The sequence below is a fragment of the Nicotiana tomentosiformis genome, chromosome 9, assembly GCF_000390325.3.
Source record: "Nicotiana tomentosiformis chromosome 9, ASM39032v3, whole genome shotgun sequence".
Taxonomy (NCBI): domain Eukaryota; kingdom Viridiplantae; phylum Streptophyta; class Magnoliopsida; order Solanales; family Solanaceae; genus Nicotiana; species Nicotiana tomentosiformis.
This window is the reverse complement of record NC_090820.1, coordinates 19,080,006-19,103,072: the sequence shown is the minus strand read 5'-3', so window position 1 is coordinate 19,103,072 and position 23,067 is coordinate 19,080,006. Positions and strand designations below refer to the sequence as shown.

At 39.6% G+C, this 23,067-nt stretch overlaps 1 protein-coding gene and 1 long non-coding RNA gene across 4 annotated transcripts in view; both read left to right on the top strand.

Annotated features, from left to right (window-relative positions):
* LOC138899410 (uncharacterized) overlaps window positions 1-10,303 on the top strand; it is a 303,148-nt gene extending 292,845 nt beyond the window's left edge. The window contains exon 3 of one of the 3 annotated variants that reach the window (XR_011410982.1): window positions 10,268-10,303. This is a non-coding gene — a long non-coding RNA (uncharacterized lncRNA). Of the gene's footprint in view, window positions 1-9,806; window positions 9,838-10,267 lie in introns of those variants that run through there. The other 2 variants (XR_011410986.1, XR_011410992.1) reach the window with 2 other exon arrangements.
* A 2,677-nt stretch (window positions 10,304-12,980) lies between these two features.
* LOC138898452 (tropomyosin-1-like) lies at window positions 12,981-14,261 on the top strand. The gene is made up of 3 exons (XM_070184519.1): window positions 12,981-13,091; window positions 13,440-13,631; window positions 14,076-14,261. Exons 1-3 carry the CDS (start codon window positions 12,981-12,983, stop codon window positions 14,259-14,261), a joined length of 489 nt encoding a protein of 162 aa, XP_070040620.1.
* Window positions 14,262-23,067: the final 8,806 nt, after the last annotated feature.

Here is a 23,067-nt window from a genome sequence, read left to right as displayed (position 1 = left end):
ACAAGGGTTGGAGTGAAATCGGCCACGAAGTCTGCTAAAATTTGAGACTTGATGGTCGTGCGGGGTTGATATTCGATATCGTACACACTGAGTTCGACGGCCCATTTGGCCAGCCGGCCTGATAACTCGGGTTTGTGCAAAATATTACAAAGCGGGTAAGTAGTTAACACACATATGGGATGCCATTGAAAGTACGGCCTTAACTTTCTTGAAGTGCTTATCAGTGCAAGTGCCAATTTTTCTAGGAGCGGATATCTAGTTTCCGCTTCTCCTAAGGTTCAACTCGTATAATAAACGGGAAATTACGTACCTTGCTCCTCTCGAACTAGGACACCACTTACGACGACTTTCGATACTGCCAAGTACAAATAAAGTTTTTCATCTGTTTTTGGAGTGTGGAGTACTGGTGGGCTTGATAGATATCGCTTTAGTTCCTCTAATACTTGTTGGTACTCCGGGGTCCAAGCAAAATCGTTCTTCTTCACGCTGTTCACAACGACGATGTCTTCGATGGCCTTGATTTTATCAGGGTTAATCTCTATTCCCCAATATGACACCATAAAGCCGAGGAACTTGCCCGAACAGACCCCGAAAGCACATTTCTCGGGGTTGAGCTTCATGTTGTATTTCCTTAAAATCTCGAACGTTTTCTGCAAATGAGTCAAATGGTCCTCTGCGCGCAGGGACTTAACTAACATGTCATCAATATAAACTTCCATTGATTTTCCTATTTATTCTTCGAACATTTTATTTACTAGGCGTTGGTAAGTATCCCCTGCGTTTTTTAGCCCGAAGGGCATCACATTATAACAATACGTTCCATATTTGGTGACAAATGAAGTCTTTTCCTGGTCCTCCGGGTTCATCTGGATTTGATTATACCCAGAATAGGCATCGATAAAAGTGAGGATCTCGTGGCTGACCGTGGCATCGACCATGCGATCGATGTTGGGCAGCAGAAAGGAATCTTTGGGGCAAGTTTTGTTCAAATCCTTATAGTCCACACACATTCTAAGTTTGTTCCCTTTTTTAGGGACTACAACTATGTTGGCTAGCCATTCGGGATATTTCACCTCCCGAATGGACCCTACTTGGAGAAGCTTGGTTACCTCGCCTTTTATGAACACGTGCTTTCTCTCGGACTGGGGTCTTCTCTTTTGCTTCACCGGTCTGAACCTGGGGTCCAAACTTAGCCGATGCGTCGTTATGTCCGGCGGGATCCCTGTTATATCTAAATGGGACCAGGCAAAACAATCGATGTTATCGATAAGAAATTGAACGAGTTTCTTCCTTAGTTCGGGGCTCAACCCCGTTCCCAAGTATACCTTTCGCTCAGGCTAGTGTTCGATTAATATGACTTGCTCTAGTTCCTCGATTGTTGATTTGGTGGCGTCGGAGTCATCGGGAATCACGGTCGATGCAAGGGACCATTTGATCATCATCCTCTTCGATCTTCTGGTTGTCTGGCTGGGTCGAAGCCGATGTCTGTGATTGCTATTTGGTGTCCTGTTCTCCTTCCGGGCCCGAACCTTTTATCGGTGAAAGTGAGGACATTGGTTTAGCTTCGTCGACGGCGAACATTTCCTTTGCAGCTAGCTGTTCTCCGTACACCATTTTGACACCTCCCGGTGTTGGAAATTTGAGGGCCTGGTGTAGGTTCGAAGGTACAGCTCTCATGTTGTGGAACCGTGGCCTTCCGAAAAGGGCGTTATATCTCATATCGCCTTCGATCACATGAAACTTTATTTCCTGGATGGTTCCGGCCACATTTATTGGTAGGATTATCTCACCCTTGGTGATTTCGCATGCAATATTGAACCCGTTTAGGACCAAAGTTGCGGGTACAATCTGATCTTGTAGGCCGAGCTGCTCTACTACCATCAATCGGATGATGTTGGCCGAGCTACCTGGATCGATTAACACACACTTAATTTTAGTTTTATTCATGAGTACGGATATTACCAGTGCGTCGTTATGAGGTTGGATGACCCCCTCTGCATATTCATCATCAAAGGACAAAGTCCCCATGGGTGCGTAATCTTGAGTCCGAGATCGTTTTTCCCTCACCGTCGATGTTTTAGTGCGTTTAAGTACTGGTCCCTGAGGGGTATCGATGCCTCCGATGATCATGTGGATGATGTGCTGCGGTTCTTCTTGCTCGTTTTGCTTGCTGAAATCCCTGCTTTTAAAATAGTTCTTCGCCCTATCACTTAGAAATTCCCGAAGGTGCCCTTTGTTAAACAAGCGAGCTATTTCCTCCCTTAGTTGCTTACAATCTTCAGTTCTGTGGCCATGGGTACCATTATATTCGCACGTTTGATTGGGATTTCTTTGGGTAGTATCGGTCTGCATGGTTCGAGGCCATTTAGTGTCTTTGATGCGTCCGATGGCTGACACGAGAGCGGATGCACCAACGTTAAAGTTATATTCTGATAATTGAGGTGCTTCTATAGGATCGGCATATTTATCGAAGCCGCTCTTACTCATAAGCCCCCAAGAATTTTTTTCTCGATCGATCCTTCGACTATTCCGAACTGCATTGCATGCTGAACCGTTGTTCACTCGATCTGTGACATACGGTCGATATCGGTCTTTGTTCGACCTTTGTTCTTTGTCGATCTCCTTTTGGTTTTTAGTAACTGTCCTGTTCTGATGAACGGGTCCGTACGGAGCTGCCAACTGATCATCCTCGACCCTAATTTTCGATTGGTATCGGTTATGTACATCTGCCCACATTATCGTCGGATACTCGATCAAATTTTGTTTCAGCCGATGTGATGCTGTCGAACTTAGCTCGTTCAACCCTTGGGTGAAAGCTTGTACAGCCTAATCGTCTGTCACCGGGGGTAATTCCATGCGTTCCATTTGAAATCGGGATACGAATTCCCTCAGCATTTCATCCTCCTTTTGCTTTACTTTGAAGAGGTCTGATTTCCTTGTTGCAACCTTTATGGCACCAGTATATGCCTTTACGAACGAATCTGCTAACATGGCAAAAGAATCGATGGAATTTGGTGGTAAATTGTGGTACCAGATCATCGCTCCCTTCGAGAGGGTCTCCCCGAACCTTTTCAACAACACGGATTCGATCTCATCGTCTTCCAAATCATTACCTTTTATGGCACATGTGTAAGAGGTGACATGTTTGTTAGGATCGGTCATACCGTTGTATTTGGAAATTTCGGGCATACGAAATATTTTGGGGATTGGCTTCGGTGCCGTACTCGACGAAAAAGGCTTTTGTATGAATTTTTTTGAATCAAGCCCCCTTATCATTGGTGGAGCCCCCGAGATTTGATCGACCCTGGCATTGTACGTTTCCACCCTCCTGTCGTTGACTTTGACTCATTTTGTGAGTTCCTCGAGTAATTTAGTAATTCCGGGAGTAGTCCCCGATTCTTGCTCGTTAGATTTCACTATCGCGGGCTCTGTTCTGGGGGTGACTTCCCGAAGTGGATTGGAATCCGGCCTGCTTTGTGCGCGAGTTTGGCTCTGTAGCTGAGCTATCACTACTTGTTGGGCATGTAGCATCTCGAAGATCATACGTAAGCTAGCTCCGATTTCTCCCGCATTTTGGGTATCTCGGGCTACAGATCGAGTATCGCCCTGAATGCTTCTTTCCGGTTCAGAGCGCTGATTTGCCTCCAAAGCTATTTGTGAATTGACATCCAGTGGTATTTCGGTTCGAATTTCGGGTACTTCGATTTGAGCCTCGGTGCCATCGTTAATTGGCCTTCCGGCTCCAGGTGCTAAGTTGTTGGTTTCATCTTGAAGACCGGCTTCGTAATCGATTGGTGAAGCCATTTGATTGGTGGTTATTCGCAGCTGATCCGAAATTCAAGATGTTTTCGGAAATGAGTGCAAGGCACAATGGCGTGTTTTTTAGATTTGTATCAAATAACCACTGTTATCCTCGGTCCCACGGTGGGCGCCAAACTGTTTACCCGAAAAATGGATAGGGTTGAATTTATACGCAGTTTCGAGGATATGTGGCGTAACTTGACACAAAATATAAGGATCAATAAAAATGTAAATATAGATTAGAGAGAATCCGAAATAGGTAAGGTTGTCAGGAACAAAGAATCTTAGGATTCAACAAATAGAATCAATGTAAGAAATCTGAATGAACAATTCTTTATTGTAGAAGAATATAACACTTTTATTACAATGTAAGCCTGAAAACTTGTCCTACAGAAATAGTAACCAAGCCCTTTTATAGTGGAGGGATTTGGCTCTAAGTATAATAAAATAAACATTCAGTGGGAGACTCATGATAAGTCAGTTTTTCCATAATTTCTGCCAAGATTCTCTCTAGTGGGATTGCAACGGCTTTTGTCTGTGAGCTCGATCTTGCTTAGAACCCTCGATTTTGGTTTGAGCTTGATTTCGGCTCGAACTCATGATCTTGGTTCGAGCCCGATCCTGGCTCGAGCCCTCGAATTGATTCGAGGTCAATGTCGGTTGGTCTCTGGATTATTAGCATGGTAGATTTTGATTCGAGCTTGGTAATGATATCGAACTTGACACGGATCGGCCTCCCCAGGTTCGAGGATAGTTTGCTCCACCTTCGGGATCTCACTTTGATAAATCATCGTTTGAACTCGATCGGACGTGCTAAGGCCGAAACCTATTTCGACCGTATACACATGTATATACCACTTCTCACAACTACTGGCAAGATTTAGTCAAAGATTAGGCTAAGTAAAACTACATCCTAAAACATTGGCAACGAATAGCTAAATTCTACCAAACAAACTAAAGATTAGGAGAATATGAGTATTCAATCCCTAATTTAATTCTCCAATTTCACGCTTGTCCCCTTCTAAAATTCAGATTCGCTCACAAAAATCGCACACATTTAATAAAACGTTCATTCTTACGACAGGATTTCATGGCAATAACATATATCACCATGTATATCACTATTACACGTGTGATAGACAATACCTAAAATATGTGTATATCACATTTTATATCATATATATATTAGTGTATCGCACACATTTTCATGGATATGCAAAAATATACATGATATATATGAGATACATGGATATACAAGGAAATATACACTGCCATAATGTGAATACACACGGATGTACATGACGATATACATAAATAAAAAATCACGACAACCACCAAAATTTGACCTAAACCATACTAAATCTACTCTAATTGAGATCAAGTTTTAGATTTTAGCTTCCCAAAGATGTTAACAAGTTATTGCAACAACACCCGTATGATATTTTAGCCCTGTAAGTCTAGAGATGTGTGTTTAATTGACGTATTTTTGAAGCCTAAAATGTTGGTGTGGTCAATTGAGATTCATATAAAGATTCAACACGTTAATAACTAGTGTACTGGGACCTCTAATTCGAGACAGATGGAGTAACGTTATATGAGGAGAAGAACTTCAATGGTGACTTTGCAGGAATTAGCCGCTGTGTATCTGCAAAGGTAAGGGGTATTTGGGATGATTTTGGGCATTTGGTTTTGGTGCAGGGTTAGAGGGTTATGGTAGAATTTTAGAATATGAGAAAATTGTCTTTGGTTATAGGATATCAATTTCTTAAGATGAAAAATGAACATGAGCTACTGGGTGCCAATAATTATAAATTAGACTTTTTTATGTCATTTACATAGCATGATTGACATAAAGTACTCAAATTCTCAAATTTAACACTCCACTATTTGGATGGGCTTGGGCCATTGGTATCTAGGTTGATGGGCGATCATCTAGACTTTGGTAGAAATGACACTAGGTAACCACTCTCAAAGGTTGTTATTTAGGAATTAGCCAGTGCGTCTTGAATTTTAGGTTTTCAGTTTAATTTTTAAGGACAAAAATATCATGAGTTGTCCTGAAGTTAAGATTTTTAGTTTAGAATTTCAGAACAAAATAAGTGTAGGCCCATCCCTAAATAACATCCCAGAGAATGACTATATGTGCAGTTGCCCCTAGATTTTGCCTACTTCATTCTCCTCTCTAAACTTGTTTAGTACTTTTCGCGATCATCCGAATTCACTACTTAATTTTTCTAGTTGGTATATATCTATATCTATATTATATTAAAAGCACAAAGGCCCTTAGAGAAATGCCGTTCGCCTTTTTTACCCTTTTAAAATAGAGTTCACACCAGACAAAATAATCATTTGATTATTCTCCAAGCTAATATTTAGGAGTTTAAATTAAACCAAATTTATTATTTATTAAGTCTTTCCTTATTTGAATCAAGTAAGAAGTCCTAATAATTAGGACTTTAAAATCATTAAAATTTTACCGTATACAAGTTTTACAATTAAAGTATGATTAAATTATAGGAAATATTTATGCCCAATACATTCCTTACTTGAATTGGTAAAATAAACAATCTTTTACTCCAAAAATATGAACCCTCTCACGTTAGGTAGACATATAATTTATTGAAAATTTTACCTCATGTAGCAAAGGTATACACACCCTATTTATTATAAATCAAAATCATTTTAAAATATTATTTTCTATGGCTACATTTTATATTTTATAGCAAAATAAGTATTTTATGGTATATACTACCATTGAGGCATGGAGTTCGCTATTTATGTTTTTCCTCTCTCTTTCTGTCAATTAACAAACGATTCTCTCTTAGAATTTTTCTTCTTTCTCTCTCTCTCTCTCTCTCTCTCTCTCTCTCTCTCTCTTTCTCTCTCTCTTTTCGAGCAAAATAGATTGAATCATAGATAGAAAGGAAGCGGAGATACCTTGGGTGACTGAGAGATTGAAGAAATTGAGGGATTCTTAGCGCGGTAAGTAAGAGAGAAAAGAGAAAGAAGTGGTCGAATTGGAAGCGTAGTAAAATTGTAATGGAAGAGGTAGTGAAGCGATACAAGGAGACTTGGCCGGAAAACGCCATCTCCAATGAACTTTCTTCTCTTCTTTACTATTTAGTCACACACAATGATACAAATATATTGTATTCTGCAAATTCACTCAAACACATTGTATTTTGTATAAATATATTTTTTTGCCTGTGTTTATGTATTTCGAAGGTATGTATTTTCTTAATATAGTTGAATACACATGTATTCATGCATATTGTACATACAGTACGCATGAATACAAGATATAAACATTGAAATACACTGAATACAAACACTAAAATAGAACAGAATATAGACAGTGAATATATTTAATTTTAAAATAGAATAAAATATAGTAAATTAACTGAATACAATTAGAAATACAATGAATACAACCAATGAAATATACCGAACACAGCAGTAATAACATGTATTGGGAATAACTAAAATACTGTTAATACAAATACATTTGAATACACTGAATATAAAATAGCGAGTACAGTAAATACAAACATTAAATCTAATGAATGCAACAGTAAAAAAATTATATTGAAACACACTAAATACAAAAATTATATACAAGTAAAATATCATTCTAATTAATTGATTTGATAATGAGGCATGTTAGAATTGATTTTGTTGAGTTATATTAGGAGTGTATCACACTAATTGATATTATTGTCGTTATTAGACAACCGGACATACATATTTTTAAGGTGATTGTCGTTACTGTATTCATGAATACATGGCGAGAATACATGTGAATACATGCACGTACAACTGTACTGCCCTGATTTTATGCGCTTTTTGCTGTTGTATTCATGAATACAGCAGCGCGAATACATGTAAATACATGCACGTACAGTTGGACTGTCCTGATTTTAGGCGTTTTTTGCTGTTGTATTCATGAATACATGGTGCAAATACATGTGAATACATGCGCGTGGACTGCCTTAATTTTTAGGCGCTTTTTGATGTTGTGTTCATGAATACAGCAACGCGAATACAGCGAATACACTACAGTAACAACTGAATAGTCGATATAGGAAGTAATTATGTATATGATAGTTGTAGAAAATTAATAACTACTAAGCAATAATGGTTTCTGAAAAATTCTCTAATTTATTATATTTATAATTATGAGTATGTTTACCTAAACATTTATAAAGCTTAAAAGTACAAACAAAACAAAAAAAATCATTGATTGGAAACAACGAGGATTTTAGATTTGAAAGTATTAATTTTGAAAATTACCTGCATAGTTATTTTTTAAATGTTAATTTTGAAGATAAATAATCTGAAAGTATAAGGTAAATATAAAGTTCTGGAAATATAGTTGCCACAAAGTTGGAGTTGGTCAACATCTTCGCTTTTGTAGTTTTAAAAAACTAAATTATTCCTTCAACAAATGATTCTATGTTAATAAATTATATTAACATTTACAATTTTATTTAATATTTAAAATTTTGAATCCAACTAATTAAATATTTTCATCATAATTTTGATGGAATATGATTTAAGGATCAATGTTCGCACTAAAAACTTTTCGATAGACGAGTCTAATCTATCTATCTATATTGACACAATATATCATAAAAATGTGAAATATTAACATGAAATGTTGGTCAACTTTTATCCTTCATAAGTATCATTTATGCTGAATAAAAATCACAATTATAATTAATAATTCTTTTTTAGTAGAACTATATTTAAGATTTTAAGGACTTCCATGAGGTATAGCTTCTTTATTTATTGAGTTAATTAAATAGGATTGACATTAATCATCATTTTCATGATTTTACGCTTTCTTCTTTTAGCTTTATTACATAACTCAAACATAATTTTTAAAATAATACTTATATGATTTCTTAAAAAAAATTAATACTATTGAGGAGACAAGGCGTACTCTAAGACTATATATATATATATATATATATATATATATATATATATTATTAATTCTAGCGTTTGGGTAAGAGGCTAGTTAGGTTAATTCTTCTTGCTTCGTTGAACCTTTCGAAAATCTTGATTGATTACTCTTCAATCACATTTGCAGACAAGTTATTATCAATATGTTTATCAACTCCACTTGTGATGTATAACTGTTTGTAGTGCCCCCCCCCCCCCCCCCCCCCAAAAAAAAAAAACAAACAAGAAGATAGATGGAGAGATGCGGAAAGATTCTTAAGTCGCTACTCTTATTATATTATTATGGAAAAGTTGTAGAAAATATATGTTCCATTTTCCTACTTGTATTTCAAATTAAAATAAACAAAGAAAAGACAAAAGAGGTGTCAAATGATTCTTCCATTGCAGTTATATTACGGACAAGTTGTGGATTTAAATATCCTAGATCTTTTTTTATCTTTCCAAAAATAATATTTCATTTCATTTACTAAAACAAATCAACAAAACAAAAAAATAAAAAATAAAAGGTCGTAAGACGGTGAAGTCAAAGAAAATAATTATAATAATAAAACTACTCCAGCTTGTGACAGTCGAAAAAAATATAGAAGTCGGGGATAGCTGACCCAAAAGTTAAAACATAATGAGGTCATTTAAAAAAACAAAAAAACTAGTGTAATTCATTAACAAGTACATCCGAAAATTGTAGGACGTTATCAAAAAGAAAAAACGTAGGCCGATGACATTTCATAACGAAATGAAGTTTAAAAACACAATTTTGTGACTGTAGAAACATATCGAATAGCTTCATTTATTTAGAGCAAGAACATTGAGCTAATTTTTCTCTAAAAAAAAAATAATAATTCCGTGATTGTTGGAATGCAAACGACAAAGACAACAAAAACAAAAAAAAAGGTCCTCATTTTGTTAATTAATCCAAAGTCATAAGTAAAAAAACTCAATCAAATTAACCACTAAGCAATCTGCTTAGTGGTCTTTGCTTGAAAAAGAAAAACCTCAATTAAAGACAGATATAAACTCATTAAAGTTGAAATCCGGAAAAGGGAGAAAACCAATTTTTTTTTTTTTTTTTTACTATCAAAGAGTTTGTCAACGGTTTTGGTAGAGATAGAGAAACTAAAGACAAGTGATAACATGGTACACCACGAAGAAAAATGTAATTACTAGGTTAAGACCGTTCTATAATAACATCCTTCTATAACAACAGTTTACCATAAAAGTCAAGTTTTTTCGGAATCAAATTTTATATTATGTTATACTATATGTTCTCTATAACAATACTTCGCTATAACATCCAACAATATTCGGAACAAACGACATTGTTATAGAGAAGTTTGACTGTATTTGGTTTGTCCTTTTCCTTTATCGTTTTCTAATAAATACATTTTGGTAATTAAATAATGTTACTATATAATTGCTTTGCTTCATAAAATATATTGTATAGTAAGAATTGACTTTCAATTAACAATTTAATAAACTCCCTACGCGTATTTGACTTTGAAAGATTTATTTTTTTATTTTTTATTTTTTAGTTTTATTGGGAGAAATTAGTGGAGAAGGAAGTTTGCTTGTCTGATGGTGAAAAATTCGTGCAACGAATACAATGAAGACGAAATACAGGAATATAAAGTTTTTTGTTGAGATTCGAACTCAAGAACTTCTCTAGCTAAGCAATCGCTCTAATCAACTAAGTTACGAGAGCTAGTTGCTCTCTTGTTTCAGTTCAAAAGAATTAATCGAATAAATGTTTCATGTGTCGCATAATTTTTTCTTTTTTCTTTTAATTGAATGTAGAGGGTCACCATAATATTTGTAGTTTTGTTTACCTGAAAAACAGATAGAGTTGAATTTATATGTAGTTCTAAGTATACATGGTATAACTTGGCACAAATTAGAAAGTAAGTAGAAATATATTGAGTATTGACTGTATAAAGAATGAAATATAAACTAAACTGAATGGAAAACGGTTTATGAACCAGCAAGACGAATCAATATACAAAACCCAAAAAGGATAATTTCTATATGAATATCAGTATATTTTTCTCTGTGAATATCAATAATATGAGAGTGTATCAATGCCTTAATGTTGGATCTCCTACAGAAATAGTAGCTATCCCTCTTATAGTGAAGGAATCCTACTTTAGATATAATTAAAAATACATAATGGGGATCCTATGATAGATTAGTTTTTCTCTAATTCCCGCCGAGATTCTCTCCCTTAGTGCAGCTGTAACGACTCTTGTCTCTTGGCTCGATCTTGGTCGGATTTGGTATTGGTCGATTTCCAGATTTAGAGCTCGATATTAACTCGAGCTCGATATTGACTCGAGCTCGATATTGACTCGGGGCTCGGTATCGAATCGGGCTTGATATTGGTCGGTCTCTGGCTCTTAAGCTCGATGACACCGCTTCGCTTCATAGTTCGGTTTGGACTCGAGCTCGGTAATTGATCGGTCCCAGAAAATTTGAGCTTGGTAACCCAAATTCAGATCTCATCTCGATATTATGAAGATGACATTCGGTCCATTATGTTCCAATCTTGACTAATCATACGAAAGTCGAAACCGGTTTTGACCGTATACAGATAGTTCTCTCATTTCTCGGGAAGAATGTGGCGAGAAACGACATGATTTTTCAATGGTATGACTAGATATATACTGACGTTTGCATCGAGCCCGACCATGATGTACGCGATATATGTCCCATCGGTTCAGTTACCAAGGCATTAAATGTATGTCAGATGATGGTCGGCCATTACTGATATTGAACCGTCATTGCCAACCCTATAAATAGCTCATCTTTTTACCATTTTTTACTTTTATATCTCCAATTTCCAAATCTTCTAAGTTCTTTTTCACATCTTCTGAGTTCTTCATCTGTGAATCTGTGATTTTCACTGCAAAATCCCTCTTCACAGCACCAAATCTTGTCATCTTCCTCTGTCTTCAATCTTCAAATCCAAATGGCGAAAACGTCAAAAATCGTTCCTCAAAAGAAAAAGCTTCTTCTTCGCGGCCCGCCGGCGATAAAACACCGGTGGAGCCAAGACCTGAGGAGTGTGTTCCCGGGGGATGTGTTCTTACCTCTGATTTTAAGATCGACAAAGCCTCGCTGGTTCCCGGTCGATGCGAGCCAGTATCGAGGTATATGTGCTCGATAACCGAGGGACATCTTAAACAGTTAAAGAAAGATTGCAACTAGGAGAACAAAAAAGTGATAATCCCGGCTCCCGAAGAAGATATTACTACTCATGTGAAAGGGTTTTTAAGTGTTTATACTTACCATTTCACGTTGGGCCCACTCGACCCAGTTGTCATCGTCTTTTGCCGCCAAGACCAAATAACCCTAGGCCAAATCCATCCTTCCTTTTGGTGGATCGTTATTCTAATTCACTTCTTCATGAACAAAGTCGAGGGGATGCCTTTCACCCTCGACCACCTCATTAGATTGTACAGCCCCCGCCTCTATTGAGGTGGGTTAATAAAACTCCAGCGCCGGGCTAACAAAGTGTTGTTCTCGAGCATAGACGAGGACAAGGACCGAGGCTGGATGGGCAGGTTCGTTCAAGTGAAGACTTCCGACCTAATCCCGGCCGAAAATATGCCATTTTTCGAGGAATGGAACATGAAGTGTAAGTATAATTCTACTGTTAGCTCCTATTGTTTTGCTCTTTCGTTTCTTTCTCACCGATATCTTTTTTCGTGATGTAGCGGTCGCTTGGATGCCCGGTACTATTCCTAACCTTGAGAGTTGGGTATGGGGCCTGGCTTCGACCTCCACATATGCCAAACACTCGTGGCGCGACTTATCAAAGGGCTGATGGGAGCTAAAACTCATGGTAAGCCTCTTTCCCTTGTCTTCGATGCTTCGAACAAAATGTTTTTTATACTTAATCAATTTTCTTGTGTGTAGGGCTCAGAAAAGATGCGGTCATGAGGCCCTCGTCTGGCGAGGAAGAGATTTCAGCCCCGATTCCGAAACCGGCGAAGGACAATAAGAGAAAAGGGGCCTCTACTTTCGAAGATCCAAAATTTAAGAGAAGGACGGTTCGTAAGCCGAAGAAGAATACCATCCCTTTGACTGAATTATCAGTTTAGCGTCTCGGGGATGAAGATGAAGAAGAAGAAGAAGAAGAAGAAGAAGAAAAATAAAATGACGGGTCCATATTGGTGGCCTGAGTTAAGAAAACCATTGATGCCCCAAAGGCAGTTGGGTCGATGGCGATTGATGGGGCTCCATATCGAACTGAGCGGATATCGGAGAAGGACTCGGAAAAATTACCCGAGTCATTGGAGATCGAGGATGCCTCCCACCGAAGTCAACAAACGGTGGGTATATCTAAAGGGGTCGGCCCTGAAGCTCTTCCAACTTAGGAGAACGCCCCAAGCGACTCGCTTGGGGAAATAGTAATCGTAGACTCGCCTACTCTCCCTGCTTTTTTCGAAGGGGCAATTCGGGAAGCCCGGGCTTTGGGGACCCTCGAGGTAGATGGGGGCCATGAGGGAGAGGACCCCTTTCGTGATTTGTTTACTGGTATCGAGGATGTTGTCGGCCCGAGTGACGCGTCGGGTCTTTTCTTCGAGGTTCAACGAGCCCTGAATCAGGTAAGTCTCGATTCCCTTTGTTGATGTCATATTTTTCCATTTTCTGCCTAACTTTTTCTCTTTTTTGTATAGGCTTTAGCTCTTCATCAAGAGGAGTTTTCCAAGTCTTGGGCAGAGCTGAGTCGACGTGAGACCGACTTCCGAGGGCTTTCGGAAGAGAGAAATGCCCTCAAACTTCTTAGTAGGCAGAGAGAGGAAGAGATCAAAGATCTTCGAGCCGAGTTGGCCAAGGCTCACCAGGATCAGACAGACCTGATCGAACAGGTAATGAAAATTTTAAAATCTCATGAGCTCGACTCGGGAACGGTGGCTAACATTTAAATCTCATAGCTGCAGCAGAAGATCGAGAGGATCGAGCAGTTTCGTGAGGAGGTCGACACGATAAAGGCGGAGTCCTTGGGATGGAAAGAAGGTATGGACCGTCTTGCTGCAGAAAAAGAGACCGCTCGAGCTCAATTATCATCGGTCAAAAGTCAACTTCGAGGCATGAAGGAGAAGAGCTCGGTTCAAGCAAGAAAAATAAAGGAGCTCGAAGCTCGGTTGGCTTCCGAATTTGCCAAGGCCGAGAAAGCAAAGGTCGAGGCGGATGCAATCGTGGACGTCTATCGAGCCGATGCTGAAGCTGCCCAAGTGCAAGCGTGAGAGGTAGTCGAGACCGCTAAAACTAGAGCACATTGGGTTATTGAACTCGCCAAATGCCAATCTCAGAGGGAAACCCTCGATGAGATCCATGCTCGAGGTTTTGATCTTACCGAAGAGATACTAAAGGCTAAAGAGCTTGAAGTCGATGCTGGAGCCCTGGCTTCCTGTGATGATGAGAGCAAGAGTGGGTCTGAGAGCGGGGAGGAGCCCGATGGAGAAGAGACTGCCCCCGGAGATAATCAGAAAACTTAGGGTTTTTTCCATTTTGATCTTTTTGTGTAGGGTCCTAATCGGAGCTTGTAAATACTCTTCTATATATATATATATATATATATATATATATAGATCTTTTCCCTTTCCCGACTTGTCTTTGTCTTATTCTCTGCCTTGTGAAAATTTTGTTCCATTCATGCCTTATGAAAGTTTTCATAAGTTCGAGGCTTTAGGAAATTTGATTGAAGTCGGACCTTGTAGTCTTTATAAACGAGTGAGTGTTTGCTCGAGCTCGAAGTAAGAGAATCTCTTAGGCTTAATAGTCGAGTGAGTGTTTGGTCAAACTCGAAGTAAGAGTGGCCATAAGGCTTTATGGTCGAGTGAGTGATTGCTCGAACTCGAAGTGAGAGTAGCCCTTAGGCTTTACGGTCGAGTGAGTGTTTGCTCGAACTCGAAGTAAGAGTATCCCTTAGGCTTAGCAGTCGAGTGAGTGTTAGCTCTAGCTCGAAATAAGAGTAGCCTTTAGGTTTAATAGTCTAGTGAGTGCTTGTTCGAACTCGAAGTAAGAGTAGCCCTTAGACTTAGCAGTCGAGTGAGTGTTATCTTGAACTCGAAGTAAGAGTGGCCCTTAGGCTTTATGGTCGAGTGAGTGATTGCTCGAACTCGAAGTGAGAGTAGCCCTTAGGCTTAGTAGTCGAGTAAGTGTTTGCTCGAACTCGAAATAATATAGCCTGTAGGCTTTATGGTCGAGTGATAGTTTTGCTCGAACTCGAAGTGATGTAGCCCTTAGGCTTAATAGTCGAGTGAGTGTTTGCTCGAACTCGAAGTAATATAGCTCGTAGGCTTAGTGGTCGAGTGAGTGATTGCTCAAACTCGAAGTAAGAGCAGCCTTTAGGCTTAATAGTCGAGTGAGAGTTTGCTCGAACTCAAAGTAATGTAGCCAGTAGGCTTAGTGATCAAGTGAGTGATTGCTCAAACTCGAAGTAAGAGTAGACCCTATGCTTAATAATCGAGTGATTGTTTGCTCGAACTCGAAGTAATGTAGCATGTAGGCTTAGTAGTCGAGTGAGTGTTTGCTCAAACTCGAAGTAATGTAGCCCGTAGGCTTAATGGCCGAGTGAGAGTTTTGCTCGAACTAGAAGTGATTTAGCCCTTAGGCTTAATAGTCGAGTGAGTGTTTGCTCGAACTTGAAGTAATGTAGCCCGTAGGCTTAGTGGTCGAGTAAGTGATTGCTCGAACTCGAAGTAAGAGTATCCCTTAGGCTTAATAATCGAGTGAGTGTTTGCTCAAACTCGAAGTAATATAGCATGTAGGCTTAGTAGTCGAGTGAGTGTTTGCTCGAACTCGAAGTAATGTAACCCGTAGGCTTTATGGTCGAGTGAGAGTTTTGCTCGAACTCGAAGTGATTTAGCCCTTAGGCTTAATAGTTGAGTGAGTGTTTGCTCGACTCGAAGAAATGTAGCATGTAGGCTTAGTGGTCGAGTGAGTGATTTCTCAAACTCGAAGTAAGAGTATCCCTTAGGCTTAATAGTCGAGTGAGTGTATGCTCAAACACGAAGTAATGTAGCTCGTAGGCTTATGTGGGGCTTGATTTTGTTGATTTTTCGGTTGACAGTCCCCGATTTATGGGGTAATGGTCGGCTCTTAAGCCTGTTTGCATAACAGATCACGAAATAGAGGATGGATTCTAAGATATGAGATATTGGTAAAGAAAAATTTCTCTTTATGTCATTATACATATGTTCATGTTATGTGACATGGCTTGAGCAAACTACACGAGCATGGTTCGTTTTGACCATTTGGCTCTTATAATTTTTCCTACTGAAACCCTGTTGTCATGAAGTAACTTCCTTGCATCGAACTTGATAATCGAATTTGTTTTGTTATACTTGAGGGTAATGCCCCCCAGTTTTCGAGGTTGATTGTAAAAAGGCCTCGGATACTGATGAATTGTTCTAAATTAGCACGATCAATGGTTGTCTCATTAAAAACCTTGCCGAAAAACCTATTTGGGACAAAATCGGTCTAAGGGGAAAAAAGTGCAACGCGTGCTTTAATGGCTTCAGGTTGAATAATCCATCCTTGTTCCTGGTCGAACTCCTGCAAGGGTTAGTTTTGAAATATAAATGAACATAGGAGGGTCGTACCTTAATAGTAGTACCGTTTTAGATGTGACACGTTCTAATTGCTTGGTAGTTGTTTGTCGTTTATTACACCGAGCTTGTAGGATCCTTTTCCAACGATTTCGAGAACCTGATACGGTCCTTCCCAGTTTGGACCCAGTTTTCCTTCATTTGAATTTCGGGTGTTGAGGATGACTTTCCTTAGCACTAAGTCCCCGATTTTAAAATATTGAAGATTGGTTCTTCGATTATAATACCTTTCGATCCGTTGTTTTTGGGCAGCTAATCGGATGAGAGTTGCTTCTCGTTTTTTGTCCAATAATTCTAGGCTCGTGTTCATTGTCTCATCATTCGACTTATTTGTTGCATATCGAAACCTGATTGTAATGACTCGGCCAGTCGTTTTGAATATTACAACCCCGTTCTCCCATTTACTGCTCAATTTATGCCTTACAATTGATTTATGACTTATCGGGTTAGTTGGTTCGGGTCCGAAAGGAGTTCGAGGTGAAATGAGACACTTAATCTCATAATTAAAAATTTAAGTTAGAAAAGTTGACCAGATATGGACCTATATGTAAACGACATCGGATTCGAATTCTGATAAATCCAATAGCTCCGTATGATAATTTTGGACTTAGGAGCGTGTCCGGAAAATTATTTGGAGGTCCGTAGTAGAATTAGGCTTGAAATGCCGAAAGTTGAATTTTTGGGAAGTTTGACCGGGGGTTGACTTTTTGATATCGGGGTCGGAATCTGATTCTAAAAATTGAAATACCTCTGTTATGTCATTTATGACTTGTGTGCAAAATTTGAGGTTAATCGGACGTGATTTGATGGGTTCCAGCGTCGTTTGTGAAAACTTGAAATTTCAAAGTTCATTAGGCTTGAATTGGGGTATGATTCGTGGTTTTAGCGTTGTTGGATGTGATTTGAAGACTCGACTAAGTTCGTATGATGGTTTAGGACTATTTGGTATATTTGGTTGAGGTCCCGAGGGCCTCGGGTGAGTTTCAGATGGTTAACGGATCAAAAATTAAACTACAACAGCTGCTGCAATTTCCTTCTGCTGGAAATTTCTTCTGCCAGATTCGAGCCCAAAAATCGAGCCCAGAATCAAGCCACGATCAAGCCCAGGGTCGAGAGCCACGATCGAAGGCAGGGTCAAAGACATAATCGAGGGCTAGGGTCAAGGGCCATGATTGAGGGCCAGGATCGAGGGTCAGAATCGAGACTCAGGATCGAGACCCAAGATCTAGGACCTCGATCGAAGGCCAAGATCGAGGTTGTCTGGGCAGAATTATAAAGCAGGGACTACGTCTCATTCGCCATTTTTGACAAATTGGAGCTTGTGAAGAGGCGATGTTTGATATATTTTCAAGGAAAACTTGAGGTAAGTCCCTTGTGATCATTTTTACTCCATAATATTGAATTATCATTGAATAATCTGACTAGATTACATGATTTTGAGGTATAAATCAGAGATTGGAACTTAGAAATTTGGAAATAAGATTTGTAGATTTGAGGGTTGAGTTGAGGTCGAATTTTGGTAATATTAGTATGGGTAGACTCGTGGTTGAATGAGCTTTCGGATTTTGTAACTTTTGTCGGGTTCCGAGAGGTGGGCCCCACGGCGATTTTTGAGCTAAAATTAGAATTTTTATGGAAAAATTGTATTTTCTTATGGAATTAATTCCAATAAATTTTATTGACTGAAATGAATTATTTGTGACTAGATTCGAGGAGTTCGGAGGCCAATTCTCGAGGCAAGGTCTTAGCAGAATAAGAATTTCACGGTCTGAGGTAAGTAACAGTTTTAAATCTGGTCCTAAGCGTATGAAACCCCGGAATTTGGTATCATGTGATTACTTTGGAGGTGATGCACATGCTAGGTGACGGGCGTGTGGACGTGCACCAAGGGGATTGTGACTTGATCCGTCCCGTGTGACTGTAAAGTTGAATAACTTGTTGTCAGCTATGTGCTCTCTATGTGTTGTGGAAATTTGACTAGAAACCATGTTTAGGCTATATGTTGGTACTGTTGGGACCCACAGAGGTCGTGTACATGTTGAACTATTTGCTTAATTGTTGTTTGTACTCAGTCACAGTTTACTTGATTATTTTATCTCAGTCTCTATTGTTCATTATTGATGCATCATATCATTGTTGTTTGGGATGATTTTCATGATTTCTGAGAGCCCGAGAGACTGGAGAGATTTATGACTGAGTCAGGCCGAGGGCCTGATTGTGAGATACTCCCTCTGTTTCAATTTATGTGAACCTATTTCCTTTTTAGTCCGTGCCCAAAAGAATGACCTCTTTCCATATTTGGAAATAATTTACCTTTATGCAATGATTTATAGCCACACAAAATATATGTACCTCATTTTACACCACAAATTCAAAAGTCTTCTTTCTTTTCTTAAACTCCGTGCCCAGTCAAATGGATTCACATAAATTAAAACAAAGGGAGTATATTATTATAGCACGTGAGTTGTCCGTGCGGATCCTTATATTATACTATAGCACGTGAGTTGGCCGTGCAGCACGTGAGTTGGTCGTGTAGCACGTGAGTTAGCCGTGTGGATCCATATATTCTACTATCGCATATGAGTTGGCCGTGCGGATCCAGATATTTATATTATGGCACGTGAGTTATCTGTGCAGCACGTGAGTTGTCCGTGTAGATTATAGCGCTTGGGCTGTAGGAGTCCCTCCGGAGTCTGTACACCCCCAGTGAGCGCGGGTACCCATTGAGTGTGAGTGCTGAGGGCTGAGAGCCGAGTGGTTGAGCTGATGAGTTGAGTGACTGTTGCCTGAGAGGTTGTACTTCTTTTGCCTTTGTTGTTGCACTTGGATGCTATCTGTCATTGTTGTGAAATCTCTGAAAGATTTTATATCCGGATTACATGAACTTGAACTGTATAAAATTGATTTGACTTAAACTGCCAGATTTGAAAGCATGTCTATTTTTTGCTGGAATTACTGAAAGTGAACTATAACTGTGTAGCTCGTCATTATATTCAGTTCCTTAGTTATTATTGTTACTTGCTGAGTTGGTTGTACTCATACTACACCCTGCACTTCGTGTGTAGATCCAGGTGTTCCCGAACATAGCGGGAGTTGATCATTTCGCGCAGTTGACTTTCAGGAGATTTTGAGATAGTTGTCGTGTTCCGCAGGCCTTGTCTCTCCTCCTCTATCTCCTTGTTTACTGTATTTGGTCTCAGACTATTATAGACCGTATTTTTCAGACTGTATTCATATTAGATGCTCATGTACTCAGTGACACCAGGTTTTGGGGAGTGTTCGTGTCAGTATTTGTGGGATTTTGTATTGTATTAAATTATTGTATTTTCAAACTTAAGAGAAATTATGGTTTTATCGAGATTATCGGCTTGCCTAGTATCGAGATAGGCGTCATCATGACAGGTTGGGATTTTGGGTAGTGACACTGATGCTAGGTTCTCCGACCTCAACCGAGATAAGAGCTTCGGTGTCATAAACCAACGAGAATGGTGTCGCTCTGGTACTGGATTTCGATATTATGCGGTATGCACATATGACTTCAGGCAGTATTTCTCTCCATTTACCTTTAGCGTTGGTTAAACTTTTCTTAAGATTTTGGATGATGGTTTTGTTGGTCGATTCAGCCTGTCCGTTCCCGATGGGATGATAAGGTGTTGATAGGATCCTTTTGATTTTGTGGTCTTCGAGAAATTTAGTTGCTTTGCGTCCGATGAATTGTTTTCCATTATCACATACAATCTCGGATGGCATCCTGAACCGACATATGATGTGGTCCCAAATGAAGTCTAACACTTCCTTTTCTCTGACTTTCTCGAAAGCCTGTGGTTCAACCCATTTAGAAAAATAATCAGTCATAAGCAAAATAAACTTAGCCTTACCTGGGGCTGATGGAAGGGGGCCGACGATGTCCATCCCCTATTTTATGAAAGGCCATGGAAATAGGACCGAGTGGAGAAGTTCCCCAGGTTGATGAATCATGGGCGCATGCCTTTGGCATTTGTCGCATTTTCGAATGAACTCCTTTGCATCCTTGTTCATATCGGTCCTATAATACCCCGCTCTGATTATTTTGTGGACCAGCGAATCGGCACTGGAATGATTTCCACAAGTGCCTTCGTGAATTTCACATAAGATGTAATCGGTATCTCCCGATCCCAAACATATTGCCAGTAGACCATCGAACGTCCTCCTAAATAGCGTTCTGTCTTTGGACAAGGTGAACCGTGCTGCCTTTGTGCGCAGGGCCCTAGATTCTTTTTGATCTGACGGAAGCTTCTCGTTCTTGAAGTACTCTATGTATTTGTTTCTCCAATCCTAAGTTAAACTCGTGGAGTTTATCTTGGCGTGGCTTTCTTCGATTACTGATTTCATGAGTTGTACGACAGTCCCCGAGTTGAGTTCGTCATCCTCGACTGACGAACCTAAGTTTGCAAGAGCGTCGACCTCGCTATTCTACTCTCGAAGTACATGTTGCAAAGTCCATTCCTTAAATCGATGTAGGGTCATTGTAATATATCCAAGTACCTTTGCATTCGATCTTCTCAAACTTCAAAAGTCCCGTTGACTTGATTTACCACGAGGAGGATATCACATTTAGCCTCCACGACCTCGGCTCCCAAACTTCTAGCTAGTTCGAGACCTACAATCACGGCCTCATACTCGGCCTCATTATTAGTTAATTTTGTAGTTTTAATAGATTGTCTAACTACATTACCTGTGGGTGATTTTAGTACGATGCCCAGTCCGGACCCCTTTGCGTTCGAAGCACCGTCCGTAAAGAGGGTCCAGACTCCCGAAGTGATACCCGATTTTATCAGTAATTCATTTTCAATCTCGGGTACGAAGGCTGGCTTAAAGTCAGCCACGAAGTACGCTAAGATTTGAGATTTGATAGTGGTTCGAGGTCGATACTCGATGTCATACTTGCCGATCTATATGGCCCATTTGGCCAATCAACCTGAAAGCTCAAGTTTGTATAAAATATTTCGTAGAGGATAAGTCGTTACAACATGTATCGGATGGCACTGGAAATATGATTTTAGTTTCCTATAGGCACTTATTAAAGCAAGCGCTAATTTTTCTAAGTGTGGATATCTAGTTTTGGCCTCACCTAAAGTTTGACTGACATAATAAATAGGGAATTGCGTACCTCGTTCTTCCCGAATTAGGACTTCACTTACCGTTATCTCTGAGATAGCTAGATACAGATAAAGTTGTTCGTCTGCTTTCGGGGTATGAAGCAATGGAGGGCTCGATAAATACTGTTTTAGCTCTTCCAAAGCCTGCTGACATTCCGGATTCCATGAAAAATGCTTTTCTTTTTAAGCAGGGAGAAAAATCGGTGGCTCCTATCTGAGGATCTCGAAATGAATCGTCTCAGGGTGGCTATCCGTCCCGTTAGCCTTTGTACGGCCTTTACATTATATACTACTGTGATGTCCTCGATAACTTTGATTTTATCGGGGTTAATCTCTATTCCTCGATTGGACACCAAAAAACTGAGAAACTTACCCGAATGCACATTTTTCGGGATTGAGCTTTATATTGTACTCCCTTAGTATGTTGAAAGTTTTCTTCAAATGCTCTAAATGGTCCTCTGCACACAGGGATTTAACTAACATGTCATCAATAAAAACCTCCATTAATTTTCCTATTTGCTTTCTGAACATCCGGTTTACTAGGCGTTGATAAGTTGCACCAGCATTTTTTAGACCGAATGGCATTACATTATAACAATAAGTCATGTACTTAGTGATAAACAAGGTCTTTTCCTGATCCTCCGGGTTCATCTGTATTTGGTTGTACCCGGAATAGGCATCGAGAAAACTGAGAGTCTCGTGGTCGGTCGTGGCATCGATCATACGATCGATATTAGGCAAAGGAAAAGAGTCATTATGGCATGCTTTATTCAGGTCTTTATAATCTATACACATTCTAAGTTTGTTCCCTTTTTAAGGACTACCACCACATTTGCTAGCCACTCGGGGTATTTTACTTCCCGAATGGACCCTATTTTAAGAAGTTTGGTTACCTCGGCTTTGATGAAGGCATGTTTGACCTCGGACTGAGCCTTCTTTTTTGTTTTACCGGGTGAAACTTTGGGTCCAAGCTTAGCTTATGAGTAGTGATTCTCGGTAGGATTCCTGTCATATCAAGGTGGGACCAAGCGAAACAGTCTATGTTAGTTATAAGAAAATGAATAAGCTTTCTCCTGAGCTCGGGATCTAACCTCATGCCCAGGTATACCTTTCGTTCGGGCAGATATTAGACTAGTATGACTTGCTCCAATTCCACGACCGTTGATTGGGTAAGCGTCGGAATCATCGGGGACCATGAAGGATCGATGGACCCCGTGTTTATCATCTTCGTCAGTCTTCTGATTCTCTAATTGGGTCGAAGCTGACGCTTGTGATTGCTATTTGGTATTTCGTTCCTCCTTCAAACCCGATTTTTTGCTGATGATAATGATGATATCAGAATCACTTCATAGACAACAAATATTTCTTTTGCGGTCGGTTGCTCCCTGTAGACCATTTTGATTCCCTCTGATGTTGGGAACTTCAAAACCTGGTGGAGGGTCGAGGGTACATCCCTCATATTATGGATCCACGATCTTCCGAACTGGGCGTTGTATCTCATATCGCCTTCGATCACGTGGAACTTCGTTTCTTGGATGGTACCGGCCTCGTTA